A 13,657-nucleotide genomic window follows, 5' to 3' on the forward strand; every position below is an offset into this window, starting at 1 on the left:
GCAAACCTCATGAAAAAGTCATGTTTAACCTTTTGTCAAAATTAAATAAACCACAAACTGTAGACTCTCCGCTTTTATAAGAAACACACAGATCTAAAAAAATATTAGCCTAGATAGGACTGCAACTGGAGATTCCTGCAAAGATTTTTACCCCTGAACTTATACCTTCATATCTGAATCGTCTGGCATGCTGGCATTATTTTAAGTAAACAGATAGGCCCTGTAATTAATTTCTGGTCTTAGCTGAAGAAAACATCTGTTTTCTTCCTATGCAATTAGCATAATTAATGAATGCTAATCAATCCAAACAAATGATTTTTTAACACCTAAAATAAATCACAGAGAAATCCCACTTGCTAGTGACCTAATATGCTTCTAATAGGCAATTGATCAAAAGTAAATTAGACACTGCGCAGTGGTGAACTTTATAATATTTACAATTCAAGAGTAGAATTGCAAACCAATGCACACATTTTAAAAGCAAAGGCCTAATTAGTGTATTCTGGGAAAGTAAAGCTGAAAAAAAACCTTTGTTTTTTTGCAAAAAAATGGTTAAAATATAAATTCTGAATTCACTAAGGCTTTCTGAAATTACAACAAAAATTAATAATGTACTGAATTTAGTGTCAAATCTATGGGTTTAGTTTAAACATTTGTTGAATGGCTAAATGTTTAGTGGTAGCAGTTGTCACTAAACTGAAGCCTGTACACATTTAAACCACTACTCAAAGGTCTTGTATCAAGGTGATTTAATATGGGGAATATTAAGTACGGGTATGCATTAGAGTGGTCCTTCTATAAATACAAAATGTATGTGTTTTAATATGCTCATATTCCACCTATGAGAAAAAGTTACTGACATAATACAGTTGCACTATATAGCGTGGAAAAATAAACATTAGGAAAAAGTATTTCTTCAAGTTAGTCTTTAGACTTTATGGAACCAATATTGAGGCTGAATACCACTGAACAGTAGTATCCCAATTGACTGCTGGATGAGTTAATCTAAAACACTGGGGAAAGGTGCAATCTTTGCAGCACATTGACATTTCCTAGTGGTTCCATTTACACCAGGATTCCTCTTCTTTAAATATTAAATGGGCCCGAAATAGATTTTCCATTTTACACCAAAGCAAAAGGGAAAACATTAGACCATAACAAAAGTGATACAAATGTATCAAAAAAACAGATGAACAAACATTGGGTAAGATTTATTACCAGAATTTTAATAAATCGAAGAAAGATTAATTGACTTTGGTTAGAGGTATAAGCGACAATTTATTGGGTGGGAAGATGCATGATTTTCCAATTGTTATCAACCTACAGTAAAACTGATTTGTGTCCTATTGCATTTTATGGAAAAAGGGAGAGCAACTTTCAATGATTTAGATTAAATGTATTAATCAAAACCAGCCACTGTGAACTATATATCTACAACTTAAGAAGATTTTTGACATTTAATTCTATAGCAATATTTTGGCTCTGCACCTCTCTTTCCGAATCCAATTGGTGCTACAGTTGGGAGATTTCCTGTTTTAATTTTATGAGGCTTAAAGTAGCTTTTAACCACCCATGCGGCAAATACTACGAGATTAGAAATATTTAGTGTTTTCTTACCCCTTAACAAGGATAATCCTTTAAAAAAAGATGAAGTGACCTTTGTTGCTTAATAACACCATTATATTTCACCACTTAAATGAATGGTTCATAATTGCATAATGGTTTATAGTGATCATCAAAAAAATTGAATTACCTTAATACTGCATTTCTCAAATACATATTTCATGCAAGCCGTTTAGCACAAAAATGAAAAATCTTTATGGTCATTGTGTAACTCCTTAATTGATTTTTACAAGAGATTATACAGTTAATAAATCACACAATAACATGTGATCACTTAATAGCCCTGGAATCAATATGTTTCTTGTAAAGCATTAATAACACTAAGAGAGGCATACATTTCTTACAATCATATAGTATATTAGATTTTACCATAAGATTTTTCTATCTTTAGTACAAACCTTTTTGGTTAGGCCTAGAGTGGTAAATATGAGAATTGTCATATCTTTCCTGGGTTTACATTTGAATCGAAATGTTAATTAAACACAAACTTAAAGCAGCGATGTGTTCATATATCATTGTAACTTTTCTCATTATTAAGCATTTGCAGTGAGTGAATTGTTTCATTTAAAAAGGGGTAAAAAGGAGAATAGTTTATTTTGCAGGCCTAAAGATGGATTCCATAAATGGGGTATGTGAAACCAAAGCTTTTTTTTTTTGGTCTGGTAAGCACTTTGTTATTGGTCACAAAATATACTACTGACAAATTAAATATTTAAAATGAAAAAGTCTTAGCTTTTAATATTTATTTGACCTTTTTCAAAGTCCTTAATTACCACTGTATAATAATCCCCTTAAATCTTACTGTAAGTGAATTTGCTTCCACTTACTATGTACAGTAGATCTCACATCTGCAGTTTTCTTAAAACACATCTAAAACAATTCTGCACAGACAGACATTTGCAGAAATTCTCACATAGGAAACTTTTTTTTTTTTTTTTTTAAATCAGAAATGCAGGCATGTTGATTTGCTGTAGTTTATTTTGGTGCCCGCAGCAGCACTCAACAGCTTCCGTCTAAACTACAGGATGAATCGTGCAAACAGAATATAATTGCAAATGTTTGTGCTGATTACTACACCAAAACCTTCCATGAAGACGTGCCTCATACCAGCCTCCGGGGGAAAAGTTAAGATAATTAAGACAATAGCGATACCTGTTGAAATGAGGGAGGATACAATCTGAATTACTGGCACTGCACACCGGCAGCTACAGTGATACAAATGTGTAACATCTGCAAATATAAATGCGAAGGATATTATCATTTTTCAAAAATAAATAAATAAAAACTTTCGCACCTCTCTGGGGCCCTCTGAGTGCGTGGGCCAGAGTGCAGTTACACCTGCTGCACCTGCTATTGCTCTGCCGCTGACCTTCAGGGCCACTGTACTTTGCTGTACAGGCTTGAAACACACATCAATGGATAGGGGAGGGACTGACGTTCACTAACCGATAGTTTTTTTGTGATGTTACCGAGAGGGGCATTTAGTGTCTAAAGGGCAGAGACAGTTTACTGCATCCTGCATTGACAAAAGCAGAAACAAAAGTTGACACAACTTGTTTAGAGCTAATAAAAAAAGGGGAAACACTGTAAATCTGATGCATTTGACTTACAATTATATTAGAATTTATTCTGTCTCATGTGTTTTATTATATATGTTTTTACAACATGTATAAATATCAAGTGGATAAGTGGATATAAGCAACAACGTGTTTTTATACATCTAAGCAAAATACATAACATAAAATACTTACAAAAAAATAAATACATAAAAAAATATATATATAAAAAAATATATATATATATATATATATATATATATATATATATATATATATATATATATATATATATATATATGTGTTAAAGTTTTGTATGGTTTCTGAAGTACTTTATAGTGTTCCCCAGAGTGTTCTGAAACAAAGGACATAATTTCCAAGATGCTACTGTAAAAATTCACAAAAAATCTATTTTTTACAGAAAGAGTCAACTACAGCCAAAAAACTCCTGGTATAGAACCCCATTCAAAAATGCTTTATCTGGAAAGGGTTAAGAAAGAGCAACTGCAAGAGCCAAATGGGCAATGCCTAGTCTATTACCAAACAGATTATGGGATTGTCTAATTGATCATTTATTTTTGAAATGGAGGAGGGACTTTCAGCAAGAAGGCCTTTTTCACACCTTACTGAAGTTACATGCAATCAGCAGCATGCCAATTAATCTATCAGTTGTAATAGCTCCTATAAAACAACAGAGTGAGATTGCAACACGCCTAGAAAATAGGCTGCAAATTCAGGCTATGCTCAGGCAAGCAGTGAAGGAAAATAAAAGTAGGTAGAATTGGGATCAAGGGCTAGATAGCATTTAACTGAACCATGACCATTAAGGCAGAGTTCACAGGCCAGGGCTTTATGAGATCTTCACTCTCTGGCTTTAGAAAAGTAATTGCTGTTGTGATGAAGGCTAGTGCTGTTAAAGTTCAGTACACCTTAATTACAAGCACTTTGGTTCAAATATAAAATGCCCCTTTTAAACACTGTATTTTAAGCATCTATGGAATATCTCCTGAAACATCTTAAATGTAAAACAGAATGAAATGTAAAAGAAAAAAATATATATTTGCCATTTACAAACCACAAACAATTTAAAATTGATGGGAATACATTATTTACATTCAGTATGAAACTTTTAAATAGTTACAAAAAACTGACTGTAGATTGGAGATTCATAACTTGTTCTAGAGCATTATCTTTTTCCTGTGATTCTCAATGAGAGGAACACTGTATTTTTGTTTGATTATTGATTTGAGTTTTTAATTAATCAAAAGTAAAATACAACTGTAATCTACCTTTCCAGTGGATGGCTGCAGTGCGTTTTTGTTCATCCTGGATGGCACCCCATTCAGGCAACCAAGTCTAGCCTTAAAACCTTTGAAAAAACATAACAGAAAATAATAGGTAAATAAAATATAATAGAACCAAAACAAATGTTCACAGTTTAGTAAATGGTTAAAAAAAAAAAAAAAAAAAAAAAAAAAAAAAAAAAAACACACCACAATGGGGGGTAGAAAATGTGAAACCCTTGACAGAAACCTTGTTTGGGAGCGTAAATGTCAAAACTCATTACCACTTATAAGTGTTCTTTACATTAATTTCTTACAAACTGGTGTGAATTTGATTGTATTTAACAACTTTCTTAGAGGTATTACTGCATTAAAAAAGGCAGGAAAGAAGGAATGTAAATTCCCAACTCTCACAACACTTTCAGTAACATGAGATTGACAGCCTAATACTTCACAGTTCAGCTTTGGGCCACTAGTGGCTACCACTCAAGCAAACAAGTAAAACCATTTAAAAGCCTAACAGCACCAATGGGGAATTAGAGTGCAACTGACCTCTTTGGGACGACTCTGACATAAGGGGGAAGGAGCCAGTTAGGATGCTCTTGAAGACCGGATCAGACAGCTCTTTCTCCAGCTCTGAGGAGTCCTCTTTTTCCCACCAGGGGATGACCCCAGCGATGCCGCAGGCCCCTCCAGACTCGCCCTCGAAGAACCAGTCACTCTGCTCATCGTCACCTGAATGAATTTAATTAAACCCCAGAAGATGTATTGTCAAGGAAAAAAAAGGAAAACTGCACTTTAAACCGGTCCCACATTCTCTTTTGTCAGAGCTGCTTTACTGTCTTTGCCAGTAATTGAAACCAAACATAATTGTTAGTACAACTCTACAGACCAGGGTTTATAAGGAGGCATTCTATTTTCTATACAATGCAGGCACATATGTGTATGCAAAATAATTTAACATACTTGGAAAGGGTATGGGTTTCAAATATGTTTACCTGCTTGATATCCAACTTTGTGCGATTTGTATGATAATCTTTAGTTTCAGCTTTGGTCAACACTTTCATTAACATCTTAATCAGTTTTAAAGTCTTTGTATTGAAATAGCTTTGTATACCTTTTTGTGACATACTGGGGAAAAAAAAAAAAACATGAGATACAAGACTTAACCCTTAGCGGTCCATTTATTCAGCGTTTGTCAGGCGTGTCAGGTCCAATTTATTTTCACACGCGGTGTTTGTTTTACACACGCCATTGAATTATTTATTTTTTTCAGAGTAAAACAGGTTTAAAAGGCATTGAATTGCACAAGTACACTCAGTACTGGAGCTCCAGCCAAGCCCCACCCCTTGTTTGCTGTATTTTTCACATAGCTCTCTATAGACATGCATACTTATAAATCCTCTCCTGATCTATCGTTTTATCACAAAACTCTTCAATAACGCGATGTAAGTCATTATTTTATTACTATAACACCTCAAAAAGCTCTGCAAATGTCAATGATATTCTTTAAAAGCTGGATGCAGAAGCAGCTATCTCCTTTGTTTATGTCTGTGTTATCTCTGTGGTGCATGGAGCTATCAGATACGCCCTTTTTTTTTCTCGGTTTCATTTGACTCCTATCAGTCTCACTTGGCCATTGAAAGGTTTTCTCGGCTTTTACCCGGAGAAAAAACGACTAGGGACCTGTGCTTTACGTCTTTTTGATGGACCGGAAAGGGAAAATTGCAATGTCGGACCTTGTCTGACATAGGACCGCAAAGGGTTAAGACATGCTTAGAATGCTAATTGTTAGTGTACTGATGATCAGATTACAAGAAAAAGCTAAGATGTAAACCTTTTATTTAAACAGAATCGTACTAAACATATAGGCCTACTGATTTTAAAATATTGTAATCATGAGTAAACATTTTTTCAATTCTAACAAACATTTAGTAAAGAATGAGGTGTTTTTTTTTTTAAATGTATTTATTTTTACTTGGTTCAGGGTGACAGGACAACACTTCACCTTTGTTCTCCTGGTAAATTATCTTTTTTTTTTTTTTATTTTGGTGCTTGAAGTGTTTTTCTCATGAGAGGTGAAGGACAATGGCACTGGCTATAGCCAAAGCTGTGTGAGCACATCTCAACCCTGCTCTGAACACTCCCTGCCTTTCAGTCTTGGACCTCTCAAGCATTTTCATTTCACTTGTGGCCTGAGCCACAGACAAGCCTGTGCTTGAAAGCTTGCTGCACTACCTACTCCCTGATACCACTTTTCATTTTCAGATTTTAATTCTGACTTCTTAAAAGCAGTAAGACCTTTAATAAAGAGGAACGATCAACAAACTGGACAAATAGAGGTTTACATACAAACCCTATCCAAAGTACAGGAAAAGTGACAGCTGGACATTTCACTACATCATACAGCTCTCTAAAGTGGCCTTCAAGGAGTGTGTTAGACAGGGTCAGAGGAGAACACTGAATTACTGTATTCATTACTTAAACTGCTTGCATAAAGAGAAATACGGGTAAACACTGTTTATGAAATAATAATAATAATAATAATAATAATAATAATAATAATAATAATAATAATAATAATAATAATAATAATAATAATACCTGTAAGTTTGGCATGATCGAAATGTTAGTTCATTCATTTTTGTTTTACAGGTTGGGTTATAAATTATATAAAAAAGTGGTCTGAGTGTCTATCCTTCCTGCAATTATGACACTATGACAGCTAGGTCTGGTCAGATAAAAAAAAAAAAATTGACAATGTCACTTTCTATTAAATAAATGAGCAAGAGTGCTTGTCTGTTCAACTGATCCAAGATAAGACAACATAGAAGCCTTCCTTTCTAGTCAAACAATGCAAGAGGACTGATCCAACTTCAAACCCCTCACTCCACATGTAACCTTACGGTACTTATCATTAAGAGGGCACACTTGGGAATGTCATCTTTTCACAGCCTGAAAACAAAACCTTACCTTGAACAATCCTATCCCTTAGCAATTACTTAGAAAGGCAAAACTTAAAAATGATTTTCCTACTTCCTAAGCTTCTCTTCTATTTATTCACATGATGTTGCCAACCTCCAAATCAAACTGCATCTTAAAACTGCTGACCGATACTTGCTGTACAGAATTAAATAGATGGGGGTTAAGGAAAAATGATTTCTAACCTGTTCAGTTCTAGGTTTTCCTCATTCTGTTTTAATGATCTAAAGAGTGGCAGATGTAATTACAACTAGCCTTTAACTATATATTACTGCTACTGATCAACTGCCCCCCTTAACACCACAAAGGCATTAAAAATAGTGATAAAAGGTACCAAGTACCAGGGACAGGGTAAGAAACTAACGCTCGCCTGTTCACCCGAGGTGGAATAGTTGATGTCTGTTTCTCAGTAGTCCTGTGGAAGAGTGCTTAACAAAGTGTAGAGAAATACTTCCACGTTCACAGGTTTGGATTTAAAAAATGCAGGACAAGCCCAACTGGGTGTATCAGTGGTGAACACACATTCATAATGTTTACATAACAGTCACTCAGAACTGAAACCTCCCTTCATCTCCCCTGGTGAAGCCAAATTTTGCATTATGCAAATGCATCAGCGATTCACTGAATTTTGTCTGTGCGATTACTGACGCTATTCATTGGCGTGTTTTATCTGTGAACTTTCAGTATAAACAAAATGTACATTTTAGACAGCAAAACGGGGGGGGGGGGGGCTTAATTCGGCCAGGCTTCATTTTTGCCTTTCCTATTACTACAATTCTTTGTTGTTAAATTTGTTGTTGGTAATAAGAGTACAGTAGCATTACTACTTAGTCAGAACTATCGTACAACTTCTGGCTGGCATATATACTTTGCATTCGGTTTTTGATATAACCTTTTCCATCTTCACTGTGTTTGTATCCTGGGTTTGCAAACCCTGCTTTCTTTTGTTTTCAGGGAATCATTCTCCTCAGGACTCCTCCCTCCTATACTTCCACAAGCTTCTATAGCTCTCCTATTAACCCTTTGAGGTCCATTTATTCAGCACCTGTCAGGCTTGTCAGGTCCAATTTATTTTCACACGCATGTTTAAAAGTAATTTTATTCTAAAACAGGTTTAAAAGACACTGCATATCAACATAACATTCAGTATTGTATTTCCAGCCCTGACCCACCCCTTGTACGCTGTATTTATCACATACCGCTTTATAGATGTGCATACTGATAAATCCTCTCCTGATCACTCGTTTTTTCACCAAACTCCTCAATAATGCAATCCAAGTCATTATTTTATTACTATAACATCTCAAAAAGCTTGGCAAAGGTCTGTGATACTCTTTGCGCGATGGGTGCGGAAGCAGCTATCTCTGGTGCAGTGGCTATGTGTATTACTCAGATCTGCCCCCCTTTTTTCCCTGTCTTCTCTCGGCTCCTATCGGTCTCACTCGGACACGGAAAGGTTTTCTTGGCTTTTTCCGGAGAAAAAATGACTAGAGACCTGTGCTTGACATCTTTTTGATGATATCGGATAGGGTCCGACATCAGACCGGAAAAGGAAAATTGTAATGTCAGACCTGGTCCAATATAGGACCGCAAAGGGATTAAGACAAGGACCCCCGCCACTGTGGATCATATAGACCGATGTCTCTCCTCAATGCCGATTTTAAAATCCTCTCCAAGCTTCCGGCCAAGCTACTCGAACAGGTACTTCCCCCTTTAATTTCACTGGATCAAACTGCCATTATACAGGGAAGAAACTCTTTCTTCATTTTATGTAGAATATTTAATATTATTTACACCTCCTCAACTAAATTTCCCCAAGAGGTACTTGTATTGCTTTGAATGGAATTATCTTTTTGCCACACTTGACAAATTTGGCTTCAGCCCTAATTTTACTTCATGGATCAAGCTGTTGTATGGCTTCTGTCTGTACTAACAATATACAGTCTAAGTACTTCCCACTCCACTGGAGGACAAGACAAGACTGACCCCTTTCCCCATTACTGTTTGCTGTTGCTATGAACCTCTGTCTATCATAAGGATTTAAGGGAATCATAAGAGGAGATCAAGAGCACAAAGTATCTTTATATGCATATGACCTCCTCTTATATATCATACATCCAATCTCCACCCTTTCACATGTTTTGTCAATTTTTTATCAATTTGGGAGACTCTCTGGTTACAAACTGAACTTACATAAATTTGAATTATTCCCTATTAATATAATGGATTTGCATCTACCCTCTACACTCTTTCCCTTTAAGAAGGTCTCTGGTAGTTTCAAGTACTTGGGCATATCAGTTACTCCTACTTTTTTCTCCCTCTTACATGCCAATTTCACACGACTTCTTGAACCCAGCAGACAAAGCTTTGCCCACTGGTCTGCTCTTTCCCGGTCACTTGCTGGTCATATTAACCTGATTAAAATGAGTGTGCTCCCCAGATTTCTGTATTTTTTCCAGAATATCCCAATTTTTATTAACAAAAGTTTCTTTGACAAAATTCTCTCCATTTCTGTGGGAAAATAAAGTCCCTCGTATTCGGAAACATCTGGGTGGTGTAGCTCTACCAAATTTTCTATTTTATTATTGGTCAGTATTCATAAAATCACATATTGGTCACAACACAACCCAGTCTGGGTGGATCTGGAAGCCTCCTTCTGTCAATCATCCTCATCATCTGCCCTGGCTTGCTCTTCCATCCCAGTTTACACAAGTTAATTTAGCACTAATCCTACAGTCCAGCACGTCCTTAAAATCTGGTCTCAATTTAGGCGACACTTTTGCCTACAGGGAGCCTCCATATTTATCTCAACCACTTTGAACCACTTATTCATCCCCTCACAGATTGATCTGTCTGTTTTCCACAAACCCAGTCACTTGTGGTGTCCCCCAAGGAGCTGTTATTAGGCTTCTTCTCTTCAATATCTACATGCTTCCCGAAGGTTTCCCGCCAACACAGCCTCATGTTTCATTCCTATGATGACGACACTGAGCTCTGCTTAAAAAACGTGTTCAAATCGCCCTAATCTTGCCCAGCTGCACTGGCTACCTGTAAAGTTCAGGATTCTTTTCAAAACTCTCCTGTTTACCTACAATGCCCTTCATTACACAGGTCCCGAGTACCTCCTCAACCTACTAACCTGCTGACCTGCTACGTCCCTGCCCGCAAGCTGAGGTCCTCCGACTCTGGCTTGCTTGTTATCCCCAAGCAAAAGTGCACCACGCTTGGACAACATTCATTTAGCTTCATGGCTACAACTCTTTGGAACTCTCTCCCAGCTTTGGTGTGTGATGCTCCCACTGTCGCTCGCTTTAAATCAACTCTCAAGACCCACCTTTCTCTCTTGCTTTCCATGCTCTTTAAGCCTGGTATCTGCTATTAGCTGCTGTGTTGCTGCTACTATTTCACGTATTATGTTACTATCATGTATTATGTACTTTCCACTGTATTAAATGTACTATTTCATGTATTATGCTACTATCCTCTATTATGCACTTTCAACTGTATTAAATGTACTTCATGTATTATGGACTTCTGCATTTAATGTATTATGCATTTTATTATTATTATTTTTTTATATCATGTATTATGCATTTGTCTGTATTTGAAGTATTACGGTTTTTCTTGTTGTTACTGCATCTTGTAAAGTGCTTTGTGATGGTGGTCCACTATGAAAGGCGCTATATAAAATCGATTGATTGATTGATTTTAATTATGGCGTAGAAATGGGGCCAGTAGTGTTACAGACCTATATTTTGATAATGTTTTTGCCTCATTTGAACAGCTCTCGTTGAATGTTAATTTACCACAATCACACTTTTTTTCGCTATTTACAAATTAGACATTTTACAAAAAATGTATTTAGTCAATTTCCAGATTTGGCAATCTTTTTTAGATCACTTTTTTAGATGACCAGTGGGAGTCCGTTCTAGCTCATGTACATTCTTCTTTGTGTTGTGCTAGACATGGGCTTATCCAATTTAAAATGTTTACATTGTATACACCTAACTAAAGAAAAACTAGCTAAAATGTATCCAGATTCAGATCCAGCCTGTAATAGATGCAAGCAGACTCCTGCCTCTTTACTCCATTTGTCTGGTCCTGTCCCAGACTGACTACATTCTGGACTATTTTTCTCCAATTGTCCACTTACTTATTGACTCCAACCCACTTATTGCAATATTCAGAGTTTTACTTGTAAATACAGCATTGCAAAAATATCAATCTAATTCCATAGCTTTTGCATCCCTATTGGCAAGACGTCTGATACTTTAGAAATGGAAACAAGCTGCCCTACGCTGTCATACACAGTGGATTAGGGAGGTTGTGCAACATCTTAAAATTGGAGAAAAATTACATTTACATTAAGGGGCTCCAAAGACAAGTTTCAAACAGTGTTGTTGCCCTTCATGGGATATTTTGAGAACTTGAACTTGATTTACTTGGTCAGGGGGTATTACTATAACACTTCCTCTTTTTATTTATTTAGTTGGTCAGGGTATATTACTGTAACACTTCCTCTTTTTGATTTATTTAATGTATTTATAATATTATGTATAGTTTATAATACTGAAAATGTACTTTTAAACCATGGTGATCAATACAACACTAAGTAACATGGCTTTAACAATTTGACTGGCTGCATGCAGTAAGTCTACACCTTCAGAAAATGAGATGTACTGCAAGATTTGTGTCCAGTATGACAAAAGCCAGAGTGGCACATTTGCGACTGGGTCATCTACCTTTAAGATGTCAACTTTAAAGGGCATGAAAAATCAAGTAATCATTATAACTGTGTGAAAATGATGAATGCAAAGACTGCCAAACACCTCTGTGATTTTAAAGCTAAAAGTGCCTTATAGAACAGCTGACATCCTTGCAAAGCATGCATGACCGCATTCTGATTTTGAATGGATGTGTGACCTGGATGAGACAAAATGATTAAATGTGGGGAAAACCTACAAAAATTCTAAACTGGCACAGGTGTGTATACATGCTATTGCAAGGACCCAGCGTCCAGCCCTGTTAACCAGAATGGCAACTGCCAAATATATGTCGGTTATCTCTGACATTTCTACAGATAGTTCCATTACTAAGGTAGTGATATGCTACACGAGGTATGCTGTTAACAAAGTATATTGGTGTTTGGAATGTGGGGAAGGCAAACATAGAAACCCTATCAATATACCAGAGAATGAGCATTGATGTTTGTTGTATCGTTTTTTTTCTTTAATACAATAAAAAAAAAAAAAAAAAAAATCTAAATTTATAACTGTTCATTTTTGGGAAAATAATATTTAGGGACCCCAACAGCTGTTGTTGATTCAGACTTAGGAAATTCCCATAAGGACTAGCAAGTTTCAAAAGGTACTAGTCCTTCACTCTACCATAAGTGCTGCTCTGAAATACAGATCTGTCTCCTGCAGGGAAACCAAAGGTGTTCTATGAGAAAAAAACAGTACTTAGCAGTCGATAATGGTAGATCATTAACTTAATTCCATGATTTGTATGGAATTATAAATTGAAAACAATCACGAACAGATGTGACTAAATGAAATTAATTTGATTGAGTTCATTACGAAATGGTTTTGAAAAAGCTGATCTCAAATGAAAGGTGATGGTATACTTCAAAACACAGAGGGGAATGCAGTATTTCATATTTTTTATTTATCCATGTCAAGTAAATTGCTTACCAGGATTGATAATTTGATAACAGCAATTTTGTATAGTAATAGCCATTTGGTATTGTAGATCATATTTTGCAATAGGATGCAAAATACCATGTTTATCAGACACCATGTTATCAGATCTTCTGATGTCGTTTTATAAGGGTTGGTGCATCTTTAACTTCCCACTGAGTCTGTAAGGAACTGTACTAAGAACAGATTGTACTTTTCATTAATTATAAAGAATACAATGTAATCAAATACTTGCTGAATATCTGCATATCCCTATGCTTTAAAAATTATATCACAAGGTTTAGTGTCCCAGTTTTAAAAATTGTAAATACATTTAGTAAATCCAAATATGCTATTCATAACCACATACTGCTGCAAACATTGCAAGCATATCTACTTAGTGAAGCAGACAGTTTCAAGAGGCAGAAAGTGAGTTGTCTGTAGCCAATAATATTGTTTGGGAATGTAAACAAGCAGGACTGCCATCATGGCTTTCTGATACAAAGGTACCGTATTTGCTCAAATGTAAGTAACC

The 13,657-nt window shown here is 35.8% G+C and overlaps 1 protein-coding gene across 1 annotated transcript in view; it reads right to left on the minus strand.

Annotated features, from left to right (window-relative positions):
• The window catches only part of LOC121317107 (G patch domain-containing protein 2-like), a 104,333-nt gene that overhangs the window by 70,086 nt on the left and 20,590 nt on the right, over window positions 1-13,657 (minus strand). The window contains exons 4-5 of the mRNA XM_041252720.1: window positions 5,015-5,197; window positions 4,469-4,548 (exon numbers count right to left, since the gene is read on the minus strand). Coding sequence (XP_041108654.1) covers window positions 4,469-4,548; window positions 5,015-5,197 — 263 coding nt within the window. The remainder of the gene's footprint in view (window positions 1-4,468; window positions 4,549-5,014; window positions 5,198-13,657) is intronic.

This window comes from Polyodon spathula, chromosome 6 (assembly GCF_017654505.1).
Source record: "Polyodon spathula isolate WHYD16114869_AA chromosome 6, ASM1765450v1, whole genome shotgun sequence".
NCBI classification, from domain to species: domain Eukaryota; kingdom Metazoa; phylum Chordata; class Actinopteri; order Acipenseriformes; family Polyodontidae; genus Polyodon; species Polyodon spathula.